General features: G+C 38.8%; 1 protein-coding gene across 3 annotated transcripts in view; it reads left to right on the forward strand.

The window, feature by feature from the left end:
- Window positions 1–312: 312 nt before the first annotated feature.
- The window catches only part of TNKS2 (tankyrase 2), a 65336-nt gene continuing 40046 nt past the window's right edge, over window positions 313–25602 (forward strand). For all 3 annotated transcript variants that reach the window (XM_036923761.2, XM_036923840.2, XM_036923919.2), the window contains exons 1-6: window positions 313–520; window positions 10424–10648; window positions 21397–21492; window positions 23152–23188; window positions 23352–23427; window positions 23811–23905. In XM_036923761.2, coding sequence (XP_036779656.1) covers window positions 322–520; window positions 10424–10648; window positions 21397–21492; window positions 23152–23188; window positions 23352–23427; window positions 23811–23905 — 728 coding nt within the window. In that variant the 5' untranslated portion in view covers window positions 313–321. The remainder of the gene's footprint in view (window positions 521–10423; window positions 10649–21396; window positions 21493–23151; window positions 23189–23351; window positions 23428–23810; window positions 23906–25602) is intronic.

Below are 25602 nucleotides of genomic sequence, written 5' to 3' on the forward strand. Positions count from 1 at the left end.
GCACGACGTCACGTACGCTCCCAGGGCTCCTAGGAGGTGGCAGGAGGGGCCTTCCCAGCTTCCGTCGCCGCATCGCTTCGCTGTTCGAGGCGCAGGTTCGCCCTGCCTCCGCCACCGCAGGGTAGCCGGGGGTCGCGGGGCCGAGGGAGGGGTGCTCGGCGACCCGGCCATGGGACTTCGCGGAGCCCGGTGACAGCAGGGAGCCGAGCGGCCCGGGCCCTGAGCGCGTCTCCTCCGGGGGGCCTCGCCCTCCTGCTCGCGGGGCCGGGGCTCCTGCTCCCGCTGCTGGCGCTGCTGCTGGCGGCCGCGGCGGCCAGGATCATGTCGGGCCGTCGCTGCGCCGGCGGGGGCGCGGCCTGCGCGGGCGCGGCGGCCGAGGCCATGGAGCCGGCCGCCCGCGAGCTGTTCGAGGCGTGCCGTAATGGGGACGTGGAGCGTGTCAAGAGGCTGGTGACCCCCGAGAAGGTGAACAGCCGCGACACGGCGGGCCGGAAGTCCACGCCGCTCCACTTCGCCGCAGGTAACCAGGGCCAGCGCTGCCTCCGTCCGTCGCAGACCCCACCTGCGTACCCAGGCTCACAGGCCTGAACCTCACCGTGCTTGCTGCCCCGGTCTTCCCCCTAGAACTCCGGTCCCGCTCATTTTGCTTTCGTGAGTGGGGACTGAGGAGAGGAGATCGGGGCAGGGGGTTGGGGAGCAAGCGTGCCGCGCTCACTGGGAGGTGGGGTTTTTTTGTTTTTGTTTTGCTTTGTTTTGTATCAACAATACTTGTACCAGCTTCCGGTCTTGCAATATACACAAAAGAGTAGGGGACGTGGTAGGCCTTGTGATTTCAAAGGCCAGTTTACCTCCAAAGTGTCGTTGCAAGTTCCACTATAATTTTTATCAGTCCTTTGGGTTAAGGTTTTAAAGGCCTCTCTAAAGTGCAAGAATATAGTTTAGGAGTAGTTTAATTGGCCAGTGACACATTAGCGTTAATGGCTTTCTGGGTATTCAGTCATTAGACGATTTCTGGGGAGACTACAACTGGAAATAGTCAAGTTTGGGAGAACTGAGGTGTAACTTAAGCCGGATGCGGAAGGGTGGTCTGCGCCTCCGCCCCTCCACCACCACACGAATGGGCCGGGATGGTATAGCAGGTGAGGAAAAATTACTTTAGCTTACATGTAGAAGTTACATGGGGACTGACTAATCTCGCCTCATTCTGAGGTTTAGGTAGTTTGAGTTACTTTCTTTTAATATTTATTGGTTCACTTTGTAAGTGTATTAGATTTAATTGAAGAATTTAAAAGAACTTGAGACATTGAGCTAATTTCTATAAAAGAATTTATACTTTTCACTGTAAGGAAAAATTGTGACTGTCTCTATCTCAGCCATGCATGATTGAAAATGGGAGCAGTTTCTCATACTTCTGAGTATTATGTACTCATGTAGTACAATATTACATGATTGTTTAAAATCAGTTTTTGAAAAAGAAGCAGCACTTTGTTCTTTTGGAGTAGAAAAGGTGAGCAGTATGAGAAAGATTGCCTTGTTCACAGATAATGCTTTTACACTTGCTACCAGTTGGAGATTGTTTGCTTTAATCTTTCCCTTCTTCAAAATGTAAATACTACTCAGAGGTGTACTTTCTTAATCAGTTATAACTTTGTTGGGTTCCCACTTGGGAGCCCTTTTAAGGGAGAAGTTTGGACGACTATAGGTGGGAGGACTAGAAACAGCCTTTGGGCCCCAGAAAGGGAAGGGAAAAAATACTGAAGTCAGATATTACCAGTTTAGCCATTTTGCCTCTAATTTCCATGACGAGTGCTTGCTTTCTTCACGTAATTTGGATTGTCCTGTTTGACCATGTAGTCAACACTAAACAAATTTGGTTTGGCAAATTGTCATAACCAACTGGTACATAATCCAAAGGGTCGTGTTACTTAGATTCTGTTCACTTGATCTGTAGGACAAAAATAACCAAGGAAGTTCTTAGTTGATAGCTTTCAAGAATTTGGTGCATTAATGAGTTCATAGCTGAAAATAGTAATATTTAGAGGTTTAAAGTTAATGAGATTAGCTTCTTACTGAGCTTGCCTCCCCCACCATACCACTCTCACTCAGTTCTGCCCCAACATTTCAAAGTATTTTTTGCATGCATTTCATGGATTTAATTGTGGTTTGTTGAGACTGAAATGGAAAACTTATTTTAGGAACCACCCACTTCTCACAATTTACCCACATTTTAAGGTACAGGTTGTAAGATTAAGAATTTAATATACAAAAAGTAACAAAAATAAAAATGACTAATAGTCTACATTAAACCAGAGTGTTAAAGCCCTGTGTTTAAAGTCAGGCTTGTAAGAAACCTTTTTTTTTAATTAGTTTTATAGATTTGATCTAAATTATTAATTATATTAATGAAAGAACCTGTTTTCTTCATTTTTAAATAAATTCATCCAGCTGTGTTTTCTCTTAATATATGAAGAATATATTTTAAAATCCCTTTTGTATGTAGTAAGTTACCAGGCTCATTGCTGTGTATGTCATCGGAAGCTCAATATAGGTGATAGAACTGTGTAACTGCCTGACCGTCAGTTTCTCATACTTGTACATTATAGAGTAAGCCAAAGTTTGGAGGTTCTGTTGGGGGAGGACATGTTTTTGCCTTTTTGTTTTGATTTCCAAGGAACAGGAATGAGAGATAAGTACAGAACAAGGAAAATGAATCATGATAGAAGAATAATTTAGGAAAAATTTGGACTGTCTTTTCATCTGAAATGTTTAACCCAATTAAAAGAGCAGTCAGTTACCAGTCCCAAAGGAGTTAAGTTCTTCTGTTAATGAAAAAAGGTAATCAACATAAGCAGCATCTTTTTTTCTATTAGGTGCTTTATATTATTGAGCTAGATTACATTTCTTATGGGTAAGTATGCTTTAGAAGTCGCTTCTAATGAGAAAAAAATTGTTTCTTCTTCAGACTCACCACTCTCTCCCCCAGCAACATTTTTTTTGTGACACATCACAAAACTTGTAAAAGCAGGTTGGTGGTAGGGAGGCTGCAACTCTAATATTGCTTAAAGCAATAGCTTCTGAAATTCTTGACAGTGTAGTCCCCTAAAAAACAACAGATTTCAGTGAAGGAGATTGCTTCTCTGAACTTATTTCTGAGGAACTTTGGGAGAAAATCATCTTGTCCACCATAGCAGAAGAAAGAAATATAATATTCTCTAAAAACTTAGAACTTGGTGGAGGGGAATAGAATTCCATAGCATGAGAATCTTAAATATTCTTTGGAGTGTGCAAGAGGTATCATTCCCTAAAGAATTATGTAAATCATTTACTAGGTTTAAAGAATTCAGGTATAGAGATGGTGGGAAGATAGGTAGATTAGATTAGATTAGATAGATAGATAGATAGATAGATAGATAGATAGATAGATAGATAGATAGATAGATATAGATAGATAGATAGATAGATAGATAGATAGATAGATAGATAGATGATATAGATAGATAGATATAGATAGATAGATATAGATAGATAGATATAGATAGATATAGATAGATAGATATAGATAGATAGATATAGATAGATAGATAGATAGATAGATAGATAGATAGATAGATAGATAGATAGATAAAACGTGTTATTGGACAGTGACAAGTGGAAAAAGTATTATAGAGTTTTAGCTATATAAGGCAACACTTTGTCTTTGTATTTCTGGTGTTATGTTACTGTTCTGTATTTGTAGTATGCCAATCAGTCGTGTACATTGGACCTTCAATTATTACATTCAGTTGTCTGAATTGCATGTAACGGATTTTTTTTTTTCAGAGGAAGGAAGTAGAATTGCAGCATCTGGAATTTATTATACAAGTGACAGATAAGAAAACTAGAGTCACTTATTCTAGAGATGAGAGACTAAAGTTAGGCACTGTTATTGTCTTCATGTATATGGAAGGCAGTCAGGTAAAAATGTTGAGTGGGTCATGATTTGTGTGGCTTCGCCAGTCAATGCTAGGACCAGTATGTGAAAGGTTACAAGGAGTTAGACTGCCTTTAACAATGTGTTCAGTTGTGGAATTGGCTGGAACTGTGCAAGCAGTGACTGGATTGGCATCTTTCAGAGGTGTTATAGAAAGTTCCAGCATAGGGTGGGCAGTTGGGCAAACAGATCAGAATCTGACTGGTATAAGAAAGTAGAATGAGTCCCCCAGTTGAAGGTTTTAACAATTCTGCTATCAAAGATATAAAAGCTTTTGTGATTGCCATTCTTATCTTTTCCCAAAATTGTGCCATTGAAGACCAGTAATGTTTCAATAGCATTTCCTAATTTTGGCTATAGGCCAATGTCATAATTATGGGAGATGCACAAAAGTACCCACATTCCTCACCTAGAACTAGAGTTATAGATTATTATTCCAGGATTGGTTTTTGTTGTAGGGGATGATTATATCCTACACCAGTAGAAAACCCCAATATCAAGTATAGACCAGTCTCTTTAAGAATTCAGAATCTTCCTTACCAAATCTCCTGGTGTATTATCAAGACTTGAGCTATACCTTTTTCCTCAGCTCTTGCTGAACTTAGGGGTAGACAATTGACTTCGAAAACAACTACTTGAGTACTTGTTTCAGTCCTTCCCCATTCAGACTGTCAGAATTTCATCACCTCAGAGGCCATGACGTCCTCTTCCAAGCTTCTCCTAGTCTTAACCAGACAGACTAGTATATCTGTCCCAAGTTGAGCTAGGCAAAACCTTCTCCCTTGTATTCCTCATTCTTAAGAAATGCATGTGGGACATACCTTTTCTAGATCTTAGTGACTTAAAAATTCATAGTAAATGAAAAGTTTAAAATGATACCCCTCTGAAAACTCTGACAAGTATCCTGGCTATGTAAGTCAAAACTGAGGGCTGCTTTATTATATGTTCTCATCTCCCAGACCACAGGAGTCCTCTCTGTTTCATGACGTTTGTTGACATTTTCTGTTTCTGACAAATCTGTTGATTTCCTTCTGACAAGGCCTACATGACACCAACCTACCTTTAGATTGGCAAGACATCACTCTCATTTCATATTGGTCAAGTTGTATCATCAGTGGCCCATTCCACCTTGGGACTGTAAAAATGGGGAGGTGGTGGCTCTCAGTGATGCTGATTCCCTAAGAGTCTGAGTTGGTTTCTCTGTAGTAGCTTGAACCTCTTCACAGCTTTTTGGAAGCCATTCAGAATAAAGCATGCTTCCAGTATAGCAAGGAAATAAGATACTGTTAACAATAGGCATCGTTGGCAAGGCAGTTGCTGAAACTGATGTCACCTAGGTGGTAATGAAACTTGACAGAGAGAAGTTGCAGACTGCTTTTTTTTTTAATGGTCACAAATATCAACTCCATATTCTTTGTGAAGGTCATTTGTTTACTATTCCAACAAAGTATTAGACGTGCGCTGACAAATGTTTATCAAGTCCTGCTATATGCCATATACTGGCCTTGGTCAGTGAACAGACATAATACCTACCATTAAGTGACACAGTTTATTGATCAGCCCATTTACTTTCCAAATAAACCTGCTTTGTTTCACTGTCAGTACCTTGTAGTGAATTCAAACTCAGTGTGTGATTTAATCAGGATTTTCACGCGTAGAGTAGTGTTTGGAAATGAGTGTTATTCCATAACTGTAAATTAAAGCACAGTGTATCCTGAGCAACCATGACTACTAACTTTATTTTAGGCTTCTGATTCCTTTGTAAAGAGATCCTCAGGATATGGAGATTGGCATTGACTCTAAGGATATGTCTATTCATGTTCTACCTGGCCAGTGAGAACATGACCGGAATATACCTTACAGGGCTACTTTTTCTTCAAGAAGTGAGTACTTAACAGAAGTGCTTTGAACTATTTTGAGACCATAAGAATGGGGATTTCATCAGGAATTAGCCCTGAGTTTGGGATGCATCTTAAATCTAAAAGTTCCACCAAACTCTCAATAGTGGAAGATATTTAAATTTGAAATGGTTACCTACTGACAGTGCTCTCTCCCCCACCCAAATAATTTTCTTTCATGCCAGCAAGTGGCTTCAGACATTCAAAATTTCAGACTTCTTGAGGATAGCACCATGAGCAATGTTCACATATATAGTCCTTACAGTGTGACTTTGCAAACATATTGGTCTCTGCTGTCAGTCTCCAGACTAGTGTCAGACATCTTACTGGCTAGGGAATTATGTTGATAACAGTATTATTGAAGTGGAAGTCATTTGTGTCTTGGCCTGTTGTTAACCATGTAGATATAATCATTTGACCATTTCTATCCACCTCTTCCCCTACAGTTAAGACTGCAGTTTTCAGTATTCTGTTATACATGTCAGTTTGAGTTTCTCTCTCTTTAACTAGTTTTAAGTAGTCCTCTTCTCTTCCCACTGGTATTTTGACAGAAGGCTACAGGTAGCCTTGACCTATCTTCAGGTAGATCATCAACCCTTTGGAACAGATATCTTTCTAATTGACACTGCCTCTTGTAAAAACTAGATATTCTGCTGTAACTATTTCTGTGCCCACCTCACTCTCCTTTACTGGGAAGTTAGCCTGTGAATCACCATTTTGATTATTTCAGATGTGTCGATTACCACCAAAAAGTAGTGGTCCTTCATCTGAAAGTGCTTGGGTACATCTGGTAACTTTCCAAAAGAAGTACCTCTCCTCCTTTTTCTTTATTCTGATTGTTTTAAAGCATTTCATCCAAGTGGGTGCTGAATGGCTGGATAACAGAACTGTTGATTGTGGCAACTGTGGATGGCTTACTTGGGGAGCAGTATGATGCACAGTGCCAAGGCTGTATAAGGAAGACTCGTGTCAGAGGATAGTGGCAACAGATTTAGCTTTTTCCTCCTTGAAATTTTCCTTCTTGGCTTCTGCAACGCCATGCTTGCTTACTTTTAATTATCACTCTCCTTTTCTCATACTGTGATATATTAATTCAGCAAATGTCAACAAATCGCTGTTGCCACATAGTGTGAAGGACACTGAAGAAGTGGTGATGGACTAAGGCAGGCATGGCTCCTGCCCCTTATGGAACTTAGGAGTACAGGAGATAAGTAAACAGTGATTACAAATTTTAGTACTTGCCAGAGGATACTAGTATGAACAACGAAGACAAAAATTTCTGTTTTTCTGCAACGTGCATTCTAGTGGAAGAAAGGGGAAGACCAAGTAAATTAAATACTGTTCAGATAGAAAATAGTGTAAGTGGGCAGAATGAACTGCTTTAGATAGGATGATCCTCCTTACGGTGGTGATATTTAAATAGTGTAGACAACTGCAGAGAGCAAGGAAGGAGCAGTTCTAGCCAGAAGGGCAGCAATAACTAAGTCCCTGCAGTAATGTTGACACATTTGACAAACTGAAAGAAAGCTAGATCATAGTTCAGAAAGGAAAGAGTGGTATGAAATGAAGTTAGAAAAGTAGGTAAAGGCTGGGGTTCACACAACAGGCCTTATAGGCCACGGGAGAGTCATTGAATTTTATTCTAAGAGCATCCATTGGAAACCACTGAATTATTTTAAACAGGGGTATGATATCATGATTGTTTTTAAAAGGTCACTGGGGACAAAATTGGAAATGAGAGACCCAATTAGAAGACTATTGGAATAGTTCAGGCTGAAGATGGTGGAAGTTGGGTTAAGACAGAGTGAGTGGAAATGAAGAGAAATTGGTGAATATCTTGCATTTGAGATGCCCTTGAAGTATCCAAGTGGAGATATGTCTAGTAAACAATCTGGAATTCAGATGAAAAGTCTAGACTGGAAATTTAAATTTGAGGGTTGGGTGTCTAGGTGGTACTTAAAGCCATAGGAATAGATGAGATAAGGGAAAAGAGGGTAAAGAACTAAGTCTTTAAGGAATCCTGGTATTTAGAAATTGAGAGGAGGAAGCAAGAAGCCCTCAGGTAGGTAGAATGTGTCCAAAACATGAACTCCTCATCTTCTGCCACAAACCTATTTATCTGCAGCCTTTCCCATCTCAGTAGATCCACCCCTCCATTTCTCAGCCCAAAAAACCTTGGGGTCATCCATGACTCTTCTCCCATCTTGTCCCTGCGCCTTCTCACACCCTACCCTCACCCCATACCTTATCCATGAGGAAACTATGTTGGCTTTACCTTAGAGTATCTAGAATCTGCCAAGTGCCACCAGATTATAGTCCAGACTACCTCTAATACCCCTAAGTCATCTGCTCTCATACCCTTAAGTCTAGTCTTAACACAAAGCCAGAAGGTACTTTTCAAATGTGAGTCATATCATGTAACTTAATCAAGCTCAAAACCCTGCAGTGACTCTCCATTTTCCTCACAGTAAAAAAAAGCCAGAGTTCTTACAGTGGTCCTCAAGCCTGCCTGGCCAGACCTTATTACTTATAACTCATCTCCTACTATTCTACCCCTTTCTCACACAGCTCCAGTTACACTGGCCTCCTTACTGTTGACCAGGAAGGCTAACTTCCTCTCTTTAAAGTCTCTGATCAAATGTCACTATCTCAACAAGGCCTGTAGTGACTGACTTCCCTGTTAAACTTTACAACCATCCCCCCGACACACACTTATTTTTCCACTTACTGCTCATCTCCCCCACCCCCATATAATAGATGTCCCAGGATTTGGTCCATTTTGTTCACTAGTATGACCCCAGGCACCCAGAAAAGTATCTTGTCACAATAGTAGATATTACCTGATCATTTGTTAAATGAAGGGATGAGACAGGAGGAAAACCTGCATGATGTCATAGAAACTTTGGAGAGGATGTTTTGGGAAGGAGTCAGTAGTTAGTTGTCAAGTGTTGTTGAGATTTAGTCAAATAAGGACTAAAAATGTGTGTCCTTTGGATTTGGCAACATGGAGATTTTGAGCGACCTTGATGAAAGCAGTAATAAGGCTGAAGCAGAAGCTAGATTGAATTTGGGAGGTAGAGAATTGGTGGCAACCTTTAGAGATTTGGTTATGCAGTGGAGCAGAGAAATGGAAATGTCAATTTAGAGAGAATACTTTTTATAAATAAAAACAGAAGATGTAGAACATGTTTACATACTGTTAGGAATGGTCTGGTAGAGCAAGACAGGTTAATAGGGGTGGGCAGAGAACAGACTTTGAGAAGGTAAGAAATGACTACAGTGCAAGGTGAGAAGAGATTGATCTTTGATAGAAAATACACTTCTTTCAACAAAACAAGTGGAAAACTATCATTGTCTAGTCAACTTGATTCATAAATCCAAAATGTCAGTCTCCAGCTCATACTTTTTCTTGAATTCAAGAGCCACAGAACCTTCGACTTACTGGGCATTTAATCCACAAATACATCAAACTAATCATTTCTAAAAACAAATCATCTTATCCCACAAAACCTGTTTTATTTTGTATCTCAAAGATCCAATAGTCACCTCCATTCCTACTCTTCCTTTCCCCATATTAAAGTCACCAGATGTCAGTTTTCTCATCTCTCCTTAGTTATGCCTGGCGACATTGTGCACAACAGCAAAACATTAGAAAACAGCCTAACTATTCATAAGAAAGGGAACTACAGATGGTTCACAATTTACAGTGGTTCAGTTTACGATTCTTTGACTTTATGATGGTGGGAAAGCAATATGCATTCAGTAGAAACTGTACTTTGGATTTTGATCTTTTCCCAGGCTAGCAATATAGTCAGTACAATATTGTTGCATTATGCTGGGCAGCTTCCAGTCAGCATGCTATCATGAAGGAAACAACCAGTTCACTTAAAACTATTATGTAACCATACAGTCATTCTATTTTTCACTTTCAGTACAGTATTCAATAAATTACATGAGCTATTTACAGCACTTTATTATAAAATAGGCTTTATGTTAGATGATTTTGCCAACTGCATGCGAATTAAGTGCTCTGAGCACGTTTAGTTGGGGGAGGCTTGGCTAAGCTTTTATGTTTGGTAGGTCAGGTGTATAAATGTGTTTTCAGCTTATATTTTCAACTTTTGATGGGTTTATTGGGATGTAACCCCATTATAAGTAGAGAAGATCTGTAGTTAAAATTATGACACTTCTAACTAATAAAATACCTACTGATAGGAGTTGATTCCTAGGATATTATTAGATTTTTTTAAAGGAAGATGCAAAACGGTTTTTTTTTTTTGAAGTATTAGATAATTGCTTGCCCTTCAGTGACCACTGATAATCTTATAGCAGTATTTTTCATATTGTTTCTAAGAGTTTCCTTGGGAATACAGGGGATAATTATCATTGGTTCTTTGTAAGGAGGAGGAGGATTCAATATGAATACTTTCATTTTTATTACATTTTTATTAGCACATTTATTTTTAGCATGGCTTGTACTTACTTATTCTAATTTGATGTTTTTGTTTTTGTTTTTTTTGGAGAACTTAAATGTGAACATTTTGTTTTCTTCTAGGGTTTGGGCGAAAAGATGTAGTTGAATATTTGCTTCAGAATGGTGCAAATGTCCAAGCACGTGATGATGGAGGGCTTATTCCTCTTCATAATGCATGCTCTTTTGGTCACGCTGAAGTAGTCAATCTTCTTTTGCGACATGGTGCAGACCCAAATGCTCGTGATAATTGGAATTATACTCCTCTCCATGAAGCTGCAATTAAAGGAAAGATTGATGTTTGCATTGGTAAGACTGTTTACTTTCCAGAATTTTTCTGAAATAGTTTGTAAGTATTCTGAATTTAAATTAAATTCACTTGGTAATACTATATTCCACCAGGCTTAATTTAAGTATCAAGTTAAATACTTAACACTTAGTGATTTAATCTAACCAGTATTTATTGAGTATCTTTTTACAAATAATAGTGAGTTTAAGTTCTTTAAAGAGTACAAAGTTCCTCTTCTCTAGAAATTCGGATTCTTTTGGGAGGTAAGACACAGAAAGAACCAGATTAAGGCCCGGTGGAAGTGAACAGGGAGTGTTAGAGGAAAATGAGTGCAGTACTTGGCTGGAGACTTGGCTGGAGTCTTGGCTGGAGTCAAGACCGTCCTTCCTGGACTCTTTCCAGGAAGTGCTGGAAGAAAGGTTGAAATGGTAAGTAGGTAATTCTTTATAAAGAGCTTTTAATCCCAGGCTAAGAAACTTCATATTGTTATGTAAGTATCATTGTTGAATCATTGAAGACTTTTAAGGAAGTGTCCAGTGTGATGAGAGTAGCATATTTTAGCGTGATCTGGTAGGGGGCTGGGTACAATGGATGGCATGGAGATTAACTAGGGAGCTATAAAATAACCCAGATAAGAAATGGTGAAGGCCTGAACTAGGATTGTTGAAGGAGAATAAACATAGGGTAAATAAAGAAGCATTTGAAGGAAAAATTTTGAGTCATTTAAAATACTTTAACAAATGAGATAGGATTTGCCTGACAGCTTGATCAGGGAAAAAAAATTATATGTAAGAAGGCTGCTGTTTGAGAGTTTTCATTAACCTGGTATTAACTTTTCTGAGCCTAACACAGGGATTTAAGGCTCTCTTACCATAACTCTCTTTCCTGATACAAAGCAGGAACAGTTGAAATCCTTGAGATACAAGCCATTTCTGTGTACTGGGAAAATCTAGAGGTTGTATGCTAGATTTAAATTGTTCTCCCCATCCCCCCAAAACACCACATCACTATTTATACCGAAGTCCCCAGCTTAGTTCAAATTAGATAATTCATAAAAATATAAAATGGATTACCTGTTAACGTCTGTCTAATTCTCCTTTCCTGTGTGTTATCTTAAATTGCTACTACCCTCTACTCATAATTCTTTTCTAGTTCCTAAGTCTCAGACATATAACTAATTAGCTTCAATAATACAGGGTTTTCCAAGTATAGTAACAGATCTGCACTGTCCAGCATTGTAGCTGAGAACTTGTAATGTGGCTAGTCTGAGATGTACTATGAGGGGAAAATACATTCCAGATTTGAAAGACTTACTAGTACAAAGAAAAGGAATGCAAGGCATCTCAGTTTTATGTTCATCATGATATATACATTTAAATATACAATATCTTAGGGTGAATAAAAAGTATTAAAATTAACCTGTTTTTTTTTAATGTGACTGTTAGAAAAATTTAAATGATGTGGCTTTATTAATAGTTTACATTTTGTTGGATAGTGCTGTTACAGATAGGAGCAAAGTGAAATGAACATTAACCTATCAAAGAAGAGGAGTTGGGCTTCCTTTTCTGCATGCATTTGCCCATCTTTCCCCAGTTCCTGATTTATAGTGTGATGGAGTATCTTTATATAACAACACAGAGTATAGAACAGGTCTTCTCTTTTTATGTGCTTTGGGTTGTAATATAACAGTTTTGATTTGGGGTTTATTAACCCTACACAGAGTATTTTTCTTTTCTTACTGTCTTCTTCCCTCCCTCCCTCCCTCCCTTCCTTCCTTCCACCCTTCCTGGTGTTTTTTTTGTTTTGTTTTGTTTTAAATCCCACAGATCCCTATTCCTGGACTATTTATAACTAACTTTAAAGATTTTGGTTTTGTTATGATAGAACAATTTTTCTAACATAGGCAGTTAGAATGAGAATTATTACATTTGGAATGAGAAAACCAGTTTTAAAGTATACTTGCCTTTTATTTCCTTACACATTCTTATCTGTCCTTAGTCTCTAATCTGGCAAAGGAAAATCTGATGTTGATCTTAGGGGACGGACATTTATTTAATGTTTCTGATACATTAAATAATGCAGTATTTTATATGTTCTTCAAAATACAACATTTACCATACTATGAGGATATGAAAAGTCTTTGAATAACTTTGAGACTCTGGGCCAGAATTTTTGAGAAAATGTTTTGCAAAAATCAAATTGTCGGTAGAGGGGCGGAAGATGGCGGCGTGAGTAGAGCAGCGGAAATCTCCTCCCAAAACAACATATATCTATGAAAATATAACAAAGACAACCCTTCCTAGAATAAAGACCAGAGGACACAGGACAATATCCAGACCACATCCGCACCTGAGAGAACCCAGCGCCTCGCGAAGGGGGTAAGATACAAGCCCCGGCCCCGCGGGAGCCGAGCGCCCCTCCCCCCAGCTCCCGGCGGGAGAAGAGCAGGCAGAGCGGGAGGGAGACGGAGCCCAGGACTGCCGAACACCCAGCCCCAGCCATCCGGGCCAGAGTGCAGGGCGCTCGATACTAGGAAAACAGGGCAGCAAGAACAGTGAGCAGGCACTGGAGGCTGGGCGACAGAGGACATAAGGAAAGCGCGCGACCATTTTTTTTTTGCTGTTTTGTTTTGGCGAGCGCTTTTTGGAAGTCTTAAAGGGATAGGGACCCCAATACTAGGGAAACAGGGCAGCAAGAACAGTGAGCAAGCACTGGAGGCTGGGCGACAGAGGACATAAGAAAAGCGCGCGACCATTTTTTTTTTTTGCTTTTTTGCTGTTTTGTTTTGGCGAGCGCTTTTTGGAAGTCTTAAAGGGATAGGGACCCCAATACTAGGGAAACAGGGCAGCAAGAACAGTGAGCAGGCACTGGAGGCTGGGCGACAGAGGACATAAGAAAAGCGCGCAACCATTTTTTTTTTGCTTTTTTGCTGTTTTGTTTTGGCGAGCGCTTTTTGGAAGTCTTAAAGGGATAGGGACCCCAATACTAGGGAAACAGGGCAGAAAGACCGGTGAGCAGAGGCCTGAGGCTGGCACCGGAGAATAAAGAAAAACGAACGACCACCCCTTTTTTTTTTTTTTTTTTATTAAAAACTTTTTTTTTTTTTTTTTAATTAAAAAATTTTTTTTTCTTATTTTTTTCTTTTTGGTGGTCGTTGTTTTGTTTTGGCGGGTGCTTTTTGGAAGTCTTAAAGGGGCAGGGCGGGTCACTTAATCCAGAGGTAGGGAATCCGGGATCTCTGGGCACCCTAACCCCTGGGCTGCAGGGAGCAGGCAGGCCCCTTACGGAGATAAATAGCCTCCCAGCAGCTCCTGCTCCAACGCGACTCCACCATTTTGGAGTAGCTGCCCGAGCCAGGCCACGCCCACAGCAACAGCGGAGATTAACTCCATAGCAGCCGGGCAGGAAGCAGAAACCCTGTCTGCGCGCAGCTGCGCAGCACAAGCCACTAGAGGTCGCTGTTCTCCCAGGAGAGGAGGGCCACAAACCAACAAGAAAGGAAGTCCTTCCAGCCGTCACTCGTCCCAGTTCTGCAGACTATTCCTATCACCATGAAAAGGCAAAGCTACAGGCAGACAAAGATCACAGAGACAACACCAGAGAAGGAGACAGACCTAACCAGTCTTCCTGACAAAGAATTCAAAATAAGAATCATAAACATGCTCACAGAGATGCAGAGAAATACGCAAGAGAAATGGGATGAAGTCCGGAAGGAGATCACAGATGCCAGAAAGGAGATCGCAGAAATGAAACAAACTCTGGAAGGGTTTATAAGCAGAATGGATAGAATGCAAGAGGCCATTGATGGAATTGAAATCAGAGAACAGGAACGCATAGAAGCTGACATAGAGAGAGACAAAAGGATCTCCAGGAATGAAACAATACTAAGAGAACTGTGTGACCAATCCAAAAGGAACAATATCCGTATTATAGGGGTCCCAGAAGAAGAAGAGAGAGGAAAAGAGATGGAAAGTATCTTAGAAGAAATAATTGCTGAAAACTTCCCCAAACTGGGGGAGGAAATAATCGCACAGACCATGGAAATACACAGAACCCCCAACAGAAAGGATCCAAGGAGGACAACACCAAGACACATAATAATTAAAATGGCAAAGATCAAGGACAAGGAAAGAGTGTTAAAGGCAGCTAGAGAGAACAAGGTCACCTATAAAGGGAAACCCATCAGGCTAACGTCAGATTTCTCAACAGAAACTTTACATGCCAGAAGAGAATGGCATGATATATTTAATACAATGAAACAGAAGGGCCTTGAACCAAGGATACTGTATCCAGCACGACTATCATTCAAATATGACGGTGGGATTAAACAATTCCCAGACAAACAAAAGCTGAGGGAATTTGCTTTCCACAAAACACCACTACAGAACATCTTACAGGGACTGCTCTAGATGGGAGCACTCCTAGAAAGAGCACAGCACAAAACACCCAACATATGAAGAATCGAGGAGGAGGAACAAGAAGGGAGAGAAGAAAAGAATCTCCAGACAGTGTATATAACAGCTCAATAAGCGAGCTAAGTTAGGCAGTAAGATACTAAAGAGGCTAACCTTGAACCTTTGGTAACCACGAATTTAAAGCCTGCAATGGCAATAAGTACATATCTTTCAATAGTCACCCTAAATGTTAATGGGTTGAATGCACCAATCAAAAGACACAGAGTAACAGAATGGATAAAAAAGCAAGACCCATCTATATGCTGCTTACAAGAAACTCACCTCAAACCCAAAGACATGTACAGACTAAAAGTCAAGGGATGGAAAAACATATTTCAAGCAAACAACAGTGAGAAGAAAGCAGGGGTTGCAGTACTAATATCAGACAAAATAGACTTCAAAACAAAGAAAGTAACAAGAGATAAAGAAGGACACTACATAATGATAAAGGGCTCAGTCAAACAAGAGGATATAACCATTCTAAATATATATGCACCCAACACAGGAGCACCAGCATATGTGAAACAAATACTAACAGAACTAAAGGGGGATATAGACTGCAATGCATTCATTCTAGGAGACTTCAACACACCAATCACCCCAAAGGATAGATCCACTGGGCAGAAAATAAGTAAGGACATGGAAGCACTGAACAACACAGTAGAGCAGATGGACCTAATAGACATCTATAGAACTCTACATCCAAAAGCAGCGGGATATACATTCTTCTCAAGTGCACATGGAACATTCTCCAGAATAGACCACATACTAGGCCACAAAAAGAGCCTCAGAAAATTCCAAAAGATTGAAATCCTACCAACCAACTTTTCAGACCACAAAGGCATAAAACTAGAAATAAACTGTACAAAGAAAGCAAAGAGGCTCACGAACACATGGAGGCTTAACAACACGCTCCTAAATAATCAATGGATCAATGACCAAATCAAAATGGAGATCCAGCAATATATGGAAACAAATGACAACAACAACACTAAGCCCCAACTTCTGTGGGACGCAGCAAAAGCAGTCTTAAGAGGAAAGTATATAGCAATCCAAGCATATTTAAAAAAGGAAGAGCAATCCCAAATGAATGGTCTAATGTCACAATTACCAAAATTGGATAAAGAAGAACAGATGAGGCCTAAGGTCAGCAGAAGGAGGGACATAATAAAGATCAGAGAAGAAATAAATAAAATTGAGAAGAATAAAACAATAGCAAAAATCAATGAAACCAAGAGCTGGTTCTTTGAGAAAATAAACAAAATAGATAAGCCTCTAGCCAGACTTATTAAGAAGAAAAGAGAGTCAACACAAATCAACAGTATCAGAAACGAGAAAGGAAAAATCACGACGGACCCCACAGAAATGCAAAGAATTATTGGAGAATACTATGAAAACCTATATGCTAACAAGCTGGGAAACCTAGGAGAAATGGACAACTTCCTAGAAAAATATAACCTTCCAAGATTGACCCAGGAAGAAACAGAAAATCTAAACAGACCAATTACCAGCAACGAAATTGAAGCGGTAATCAAAAACTACCAAAGAACAAAACTCCCGGGCCAGATGGATTTACCTCGGAATTTTATCAGACATACAGGGAAGACATAATACCCATTCTCCTTAGAGTTTTCCAAGAAATAGAGGAGGAGGGGATACTCCCAAACTCATTCTATGAAGCTAACATCACCCTAATACCAAAACCAGGCAAAGACCCCACCAAAAAAGAAAACTACAGACCAATATCCCTGATGAACGTAGATGCAAAAATACTCAACAAAATATTAGCAAACCGAATTCAAAAATACATCAAAAGGATCATACACCATGACCAAGTGGGATTCATCCCAGGGATGCAAGGATGGTACAACATTCGAAAGTCCATCAACATCATCCACCACATCAACAAAAAGAAAGACAAAAACCACATGATCATCTCCATAGATGCTGAAAAAGCATTTGACAAAGTTCAACATCCATTCATGTTAAAAACTCTCAGCAAAATGGGAATAGAGGGCAAGTACCTCAACATAATAAAGGCCATCTATGATAAACCCACAGCCAACATTATATTGAACAGCGAGAAGCTGAAAGCATTTCCTCTGAGATCAGGAACTAGACAGGGATGCCCACTCTCTCCACTGTTATTTAACATAGTACTGGAGGTCCTAGCCACGGCAATCAGACAAAATAAAGAAATACAAGGAATCCAGATTGGTAAAGACGAAGTTAAACTGTCACTATTTGCAGATGACATGATACTGTACATAAAAAACCCTAAAGACTCCACCCCAAAACTACTAGAACTGATATCGGAATACAGCAAAGTTGCAGGATACAAAATCAACACACAGAAATCTGTGGCTTTCCTGTATACTAACAATGAACTAACAGAAAGAGAAATCAAGAAAACAACTCCATTCACAATTGCATCAAAAAAAATAAAATACCTAGGAATAAACCTAACCAAAGAAGTGAAAGACTTATACTCTGAAAACTACAAGTCACTCTTAAGAGAAATTAAAGGGGACACTAACAGATGGAAACTCATCCCATGCTCGTGGCTAGGAAGAATTAATATCGTCAAAATGGCCATCCTGCCCAAAGCAATATACAGATTTGATGCAATCCCTATGAAACTACCAGCAACATTCTTCAATGAACTGGAACAAATAATTCAAAAATTCATATGGAAAGACCAAAGACCCCGAATAGCCAAAGCAATCCTGAGAAAGAAGAATAAAGTAGGGGGGATCTCACTCCCCAACTTCAAGCTCTACTATAAAGCCATAGTAATCAAGACAATTTGGTACTGGCACAAGAGCAGAGCCACAGACCAATGGAACAGACTAGAGAATCCAGACATTAACCCAGACATATATGGTCAATTAATATTTGATAAAGGAGCCATGGACATACAATGGCAAAATGACAGTCTCTTCAACAGGTGGTGCTGGCAAAACTGGACAGCTACATGTAGGAGAATGAAACTGGACCATTGTCTAACCCCATATACAAAAGTAAACTCAAAATGGATCAAAGACCTGAATGTAAGCCATGAAACCATTAAACTCTTGGAAGAAAACATAGGCAAAAACCTCTTAGACATAAACATGAGTGACCTCTTCTTGAACATATCTCCCCGGGCAAGGAAAACAACAGCAAAAATGAGTAAGTGGGACTATATTAAGCTGAAAAGCTTCTGTACAGCAAAAGACACCATCAATAGAACAAGAAGGATCCCTACAGTATGGGAGAATATATTTGAAAATGACACATCCGATAAAGGCTTGACGTCCAGAATATATAAGGAGCTCACACGCCTCAACAAACAAAAAACAAATAACCCAATTAAAAAATGGGCAGAGGAACTGAACACACAGTTCTCCAAAAAAGAAATACAGATGGCCAACAGACACATGAAAAGATGCTCCACATCGCTAATTATCAGAGAAATGCAAATTAAAACTACAATGAGGTATCACCTCACACCAGTAAGGATGGCTGCCATCCAAAAGACAAACAACAACAAATGTTGGCGAGGCTGTGGAGAAAGGGGAACCCTCCTACACTGCTGGTGGGAATGTAAGTTAGTTCAACCATTGTGGAAAGCAGTATGGAGGTACATCAAAATGCTCAAAACAGACTTACCATTTGACCCAGGAATTCCACTCCTAGGAATTTACCCTAAGAACGCAGCAATCAAGTTTGAGAAAGACAGATGCACCCCTATGTTTATTGCAGCACTATTTACAATAGCCAAGAATTGGAAGCAACCTAAATGTCCATCAATAGATGAATGGATAAAGAAGATGTGGTACATATACACAATGGAATACTACTCAGCCATAAGAAAAGGGCAAATCCAATCATTTGCAGCAACATGGATGGAGCTGGAGGGTATTATGCTCAGTGAAACAAGCCAAGCGGAGAAAGAGAAATACCAAATGATTTCACTTATCTGTGGAATATAAGAACAAAGGAAAAACTGAAGGAACAAAACAGCAGCAGAATCACAGAACTCAAGAATGGACTAACAGGTACCAAAGGGAAAGGGACTGGGGAGGATGGGTGGGTAGGGAGGGATAAGCGGGGAGAAGTAGGGGGGGTATTAAAATTAACATGCAAGGGAGTGTAGGAGAAAAGGGAGGGCTGTACAACACAGAGAAGGCAAGTAGTGATTCTACAACATTTTGCTATGCTGATGGACAATGACTGTAAAGGGGTTTATAGGGGAGACCTGGTATAGGGGAGAGCCTAGTAAGCATAATATTCGTCATGTAAGTGTAGATTAGTGATACCAAAAACAAAGAAAAAAAAAAAAAGGGCAGTTCCTGTGTGGTAACCTCCAACGAGTTCTACACAAGGGTATAAAGGGCATATAAAAGTGTAGGCAAAGGGTCTGTTTGTGTTTATACAGAGGATCAAAGCCTAATTGGGCTACCCCAAAAATGAACTAAGATACGATATGAAAAAGAACTTCCAACATCAGCACTCTCTGGAAGACTCATGCCAGAAGATGATCATCAAAAAACCCCAAGAAAGATCCACGCACTGCTACAGCTGTAGATGCACTCATCCCACTCGTTCCTGGACTTGCCATGGGAATGAGGAAGGAGATATCTAAGCTGGCCTGTGCATACAGTAAAACAACAAATTTGACTGGATCTATACTGTTGGAACTCAACCAAGAATTTGGAGAAGTGCAAATTGTAGCGCTCCAAAGTCCTACAACTACAGACTATTTACTGTTAAAAGAACATATGGCATGTGAACAGTCCCCAGGAATGGGTTGTTTTAATTTGTCTGATTTCTCTCAGACTGTTCAAGTTCAGTTGGACATTATCCACCATGTGATAGATAAGTTTTCACAAATGCCTAAGGTGCCTAACTGGTTTTCTTGGTTTCACTGGAGATGGCTGGTAATTACAGATATGCTTTGGTTATGTAACTATACTCCTATTATGTTAATGTGTGTGCGCAATTTAAGTAGTAGCTTAAAACCTATTCATGCTGAAGTACTCTACAAGAAGATATGCCAAAGAAATAATCAATCTTCCCATGTTTTCTTCCGCCTGCTACTTCTACAGCTTTTCTTCTTCCTTCCTAATTACAACCCTTAAATAGAATTCGTGCCTCGTATCAAATTTATCGAGTATCATAATTCTTCCAAGTGGTAAAGATACCTCAAGACAAATGCTGGGCATAGAAGCCACAGGGCATAAATATGCAAAGATGTAAAAAGCTAACCATTTCAAACCATTCAATAAGGCTTCTCTCTCACTTACCAACTTCACATTTCCCTGTATGGCCCCGGAAGATGACTGGTTAGCCAGAGACGGGTAAGATTCCTCAAGGGAGGAACAACCTAAGACAGGCACAGTCGCAGGGGGGCCATCAGGTGAGAAATTGGGGATCAACAGAGGTGAGGCTTAGAACCTCACCCCCCCCTGTTCTGAGAGAAATCTTCTGCATACGTGGATGTTTTATTGCCCTTGTCTAGCTTGGATTAACACATAGTCTACAGGCACACACCTGATCATCTACATTTGCTCTCTTACAACACTAAACTATGTTTTCTACCTTTATCTTGTATCTACCTACCACTTCAGCATTTTATTAAAAATAATAATAATAAAGAGAGAAATGTAGTATCCACACATAAATCAAGTATAAAAACCAAATGAGTATTCATATTTGAACTGACTGTTTAGAGTTCATAATGCATGAGCAAAACTGAAAGTTTCTGTGATGACTGCCCTTGTACTGTTCACTATGTAACTTATTCATTATGTAAGAATTTGTTCTCCATGTAAGAACTTGTTTGTTATGCCTCAGAAGATTGGAGACTGATGAAAATTAGGCTTGGGGTGGATTAATGATTGTGCATTGAGCATTGACTCCCCTATACAGAATTTTATTGTCGTTAACAATCATTTGATCAATAAATATGAGAGATGCCCTCACAAAAAAAAAAAAAAAAAGGACAGACTTCCAATGGTAAAATAAATAAGTAACTGGGATGTAATGTATAGCATAAGGAATATAGTCAAGATATTGTAACAGCTTGGTAGGGTGATAGCTGGAACCTCGAATTATGTATATAAATGTTCTACCACTGTGTTGTACACTTGAAACTAATGTAATGTAATAATGTGCGTCAACTACCCTTCAATAAAAAAATAATTATTAAAACAAAAAAAATAAAAAATAAAATAAATAAAAAAATAAAAAATAAAAAAATAAAAACTCAAAAAAAAAAAAATCAAATTGTCATGATTACCATTTTGAATAGTGTTGTTGCTATTTTGCAGTGCTCTTACAGCATGGAGCTGAGCCAACTATCCGAAATACAGATGGAAGGACAGCATTGGATTTAGCAGACCCGTCTGCCAAAGCAGTGCTGACTGGTAAGTCTGTATACTCTTCAGATATTCCAGGGAGAATACAAAGAATGAGCTTGCTTGGTAGACAGACAGCTTCCTCTGGTTAATGGCCTTAAGTACATTTTTTAAATAGTGTCAGCTTAATTGCTCTTCTTTTCTACATCTGGACAGTTGGTATTTGATTCTTTGTCTAAGAAAGGTAAAGCTCTTTTTTTTCTTTTTAAATTGTTGTTTAAATTTGTGATTCCTGCCTTATCAGGGAGGGGGTGATAGATAATTGTGTGTTACTATCAGGTATTCTGGATATTTTTTAAATATCCCTGAATTTTCCAGATAACTTACATTTACCCCTTTATATACTATTCTTTTTTTAAACACATTTTTTTTTAAGTGAAACGATTTCAAAAAGCTCTACCCATTCTCTTCTCTAAGTAGAGAATTCTGGGCACACTATTTTCCGTACCGCAAAGAGTGTCAGTTTTTGTACTCTGTTGTAACATGTTCATGTCCTTGGAACCCGATAAGTTGTATAAGGCTATAGTCTCTAGGTTTGTTTTGCATTGTCAAGCTTTTTGACTGGTAGTATCTACCTCTCCCTCACCAGACTGTTTCCTTAAGCAACTCTCTGCCATATAATTTTCTGGATTTTTATCTACTGTGTGATCACCATTAGAATCATATCTAATAGTCAAGAGCCTGAGGAGTTCTGTTAGAAGCTTTTGTGCTTGGACTTTGTGATATCCTTCTGGAATTACTGAGAAATTTTATAGTAGTCCACCAGAAGAGTTCTAGAAGGGGGAGCTGTTATTTTAACTATCAATTCAGTGTTCATTTCTTCCTTCACTGTTCTGTACTATTCCCCGCTTTTATATTTTGTAAACATCTTAGCACTCAAAAGAAGACGCACTAGCACTCAGTACACAATTCATATTATGGGCAGCAGTTTGAATTTGATTTCAGCAAATCAGTAAACACTATCCCTTCTGTTAAAAATCATGTTAATTTAAGTCATATTGATTTTGAACTTTTGTTTGTATTCATTTGTAAATATAAAAGTTGTAAGCATGTGGAATTTATATTTAATCCTGTTTTTATTTAATATTTAAAATAGCATTATAATAAAAACAATTTTAGTGTTGAAAAATCTTGTGAATTCATAAAATGTTAATGATTATGTTCAATTGGTAATGCTGTATATAATAGCATGGTGATATTTCTATAATGGTATATTGGATTTTGTTTTGTTTTGCTTTTGAATGAAGTTGTGGATTCATTTTGTCTATTTGAAAGTAACAGTTTAGGAAATTTGAGGAGTTAGGATAAAAAGCAAAACCTTACCCACACTAAGACAAGCTTTAATTTTTGTTGTATTTCCTTCTTGACTTGTCTTTTCCTGTGCATACTGTTTTCGTATAGTTGTGATCATGCTTTGTTATATAACACTGGATCTTTTTTTCCCACTTTCATAATAGTGAAATATTTTTCTTCATATAAATATGAATTTTTCTTCACATAAATATTTTTAAACTGCATAATATTCTGGTGATTAACTGTTTTCCATGTATTGGAAATTTGTTTCCACATTCATCTACTTTAAATATAGTTCAGTGAGCATCTTTATGTATAAAACTGTCATAACTTTTGTAATTAAATTTGGTCTTTTTATTTTTTCCAAATTCACAGGTGAATATAAGAAAGATGAACTCTTGGAAAGTGCCAGGTGTGTACTAATGTTACAAATATGTACCATGAGTACTTAGTCATTTAATTTTTTTAACAATAAACAGACTTTAAAAGAAAATGAGTTTTTTTAATGGTCATACATGTCTCCAGATAAGATCTGATAAAGAATACAAATTGCTAATAGTTTTTTTATGTGCTAGGAGTGGCAATGAGGAAAAAATGATGGCGCTACTTACACCATTAAATGTCAACTGCCACGCAAGTGATGGCAGAAAGGTACTTTCTTTTTGTAACTAAATTTGTGTTCATATCCTGGTAATATGAAAATGCATCTGTCTTATTATAAACTAAAATATTTGATAAGAGTGCTGGTATTTTCTTTTAAGCAGTAATTTGGATTATTAAACTTAGTGAACCTGTTGATAAACATTTTGTTTGCTTTCTATTTGCAAGAATTAACTTAAGATTTTATACTATGCCTTTAGTATATATATGTTGGTTTGTGAAAAAAACCAAATAGCTAATTATTTATTTAGACATTATTAAGTCAAAAGGTTTTTTTTCCCTGGATTTCTGGTTTTATATTTGTATTTTTACCTTTCTGTGCATTTTTTTAGCCATTATTTGGGTTTCATTAACTTGTCTGATTAATATTTCAGTCAACTCCATTGCATTTGGCAGCAGGATACAACAGAGTAAAGATTGTACAGCTGTTATTGCAACATGGAGCTGATGTTCATGCTAAAGATAAAGGGTAAGTAAGCATTTGAACAAAAATGAGGATTTCGTAAATGTTACTGTCCTTGTAATCTCTGTAACCTTATAAAAATCGTATTTTTTTCTAAACATTTATCAAGCTTTTACAATATGCAGGTTGCTCTTAGAACACGGGGAATTATAAAACTTAAGGTCACCACTCATAGTGCTTACTCTACACTTCAGAGGGTGTGAGAATATACCTAACAATACAAGTTCTCTACTAAGAGATGATAAAAAGAGAGGAATAGTACTATAGGAGTTCCCAGGAGGGAACTCTCAGTGATGGCTGTAGTGGTTGGGATATCGTTTGGGAGAAGGTGATACTTGACCTGGCCTCAGTTCAAGAAAGCAGAGTTTAGGAAACATCACTCTGTGCCAGAGAATTGGTGAGAGAGGAGTTGCTAAAGCAGGTACTGCAGCATATTTAAGAAACAATGACTAGACCAGCTTGCCTAAAGTATCTGATTTACACAGGGGAGAGATGAAGGTTACGGTAGGAGAAATAGGTAAGAACCAGGTTTTAGAGGACATGATGTTCTAGTCTAAGGAAATAAAACTTCATTCTGTGAGCCACAGTAGCCATTGAAGCATCTTAAGCAAGAAGAATGATTGTTTAAAAGAGGAGTTTTTAGGAGATGCATTCTATCAGCAAAGTGTAGGGTAGATTGGAGAGGGAGACTAGAGTCAAAAAGAAGTTACGAGAGTAAGCACAGTTGTAGTAGGGGTTTAGGCATAATGAGGGTCTATAATAGTGGCAGAGGAGATGGAAATGAAAGGACACAAGTGCAAGAAATACTACAATGAAAAAATAGATAAGATCTGTTGAATGTCTGGATGTGATGAGAGGGAAAGGAATAAAAAGATAACTATGTTTCAAATTCTGAAACTGAATAAATGAGACCCAATGATATATGTACTGAAATCCAGGAGGGAAAATTATTGGCAGGGGGTCGGGGGGGGGGCATTGAATTCACTTCTAGAATTCTCGGTTTTATAAGATGATGATGGGAAGTAGCTAGTAGATAATTGGGAATGATCCTGGTGCACACCTAAGAAATCATAAATCAGAAGTGGTGAGGAAAACCATAAGCCTTTAAAGAGAGGACAAAGAGCTAAAGACAAAGCCTTAGGTGGCCATCACTCACCAGAAGCTGTCCTTGTGGTGGCTGTAGTAATTAATTAGTGATCCCCAAGGAGGAGCAGCTTATGGTTAGAAATTTAAGGTCCCATTGTACCTTCCTGTATAGAAAATTCTTCCTCCATTGCCATCATGGTGGTTTAGTTTACTAAGGAATACAGCAGTTTACCTTAAAGAATCTCAAAAAAATGTCTCAAAGAAGAGCCAGTGTTCAAGCTCTTAGTTTGGAAAAGATAAGTAGAAGTAAGTCAAGAAGTAAGAAAATCTATCCTCCACTTAGGGATAGTGTTGGAGGTATTCAGGAACCTGAAGTGGTTTAGCATACTGTTATTGACTAAGGCTCAGGAGGGTCAGATGATTATATGCCTGGCTAAGCAGTTGGAACCGTCTCTTGAAAACAAGGAAGGCTCAGTAAAGGACATTAAAACAAAGGTAACCACATCAGATTTACCTTTTAGAAAAATCTGGCTACAGCTTAGATGATAAATTGCAGTGGGGGCTAGCTATTTCAGTAGTACAGAGAGAAATAATAAAGGTCCATACTAAGGCAATGG

Source organism: Manis pentadactyla, chromosome 8 (genome assembly GCF_030020395.1).
Source record: "Manis pentadactyla isolate mManPen7 chromosome 8, mManPen7.hap1, whole genome shotgun sequence".
NCBI classification, from domain to species: Eukaryota; Metazoa; Chordata; class Mammalia; order Pholidota; family Manidae; genus Manis; species Manis pentadactyla.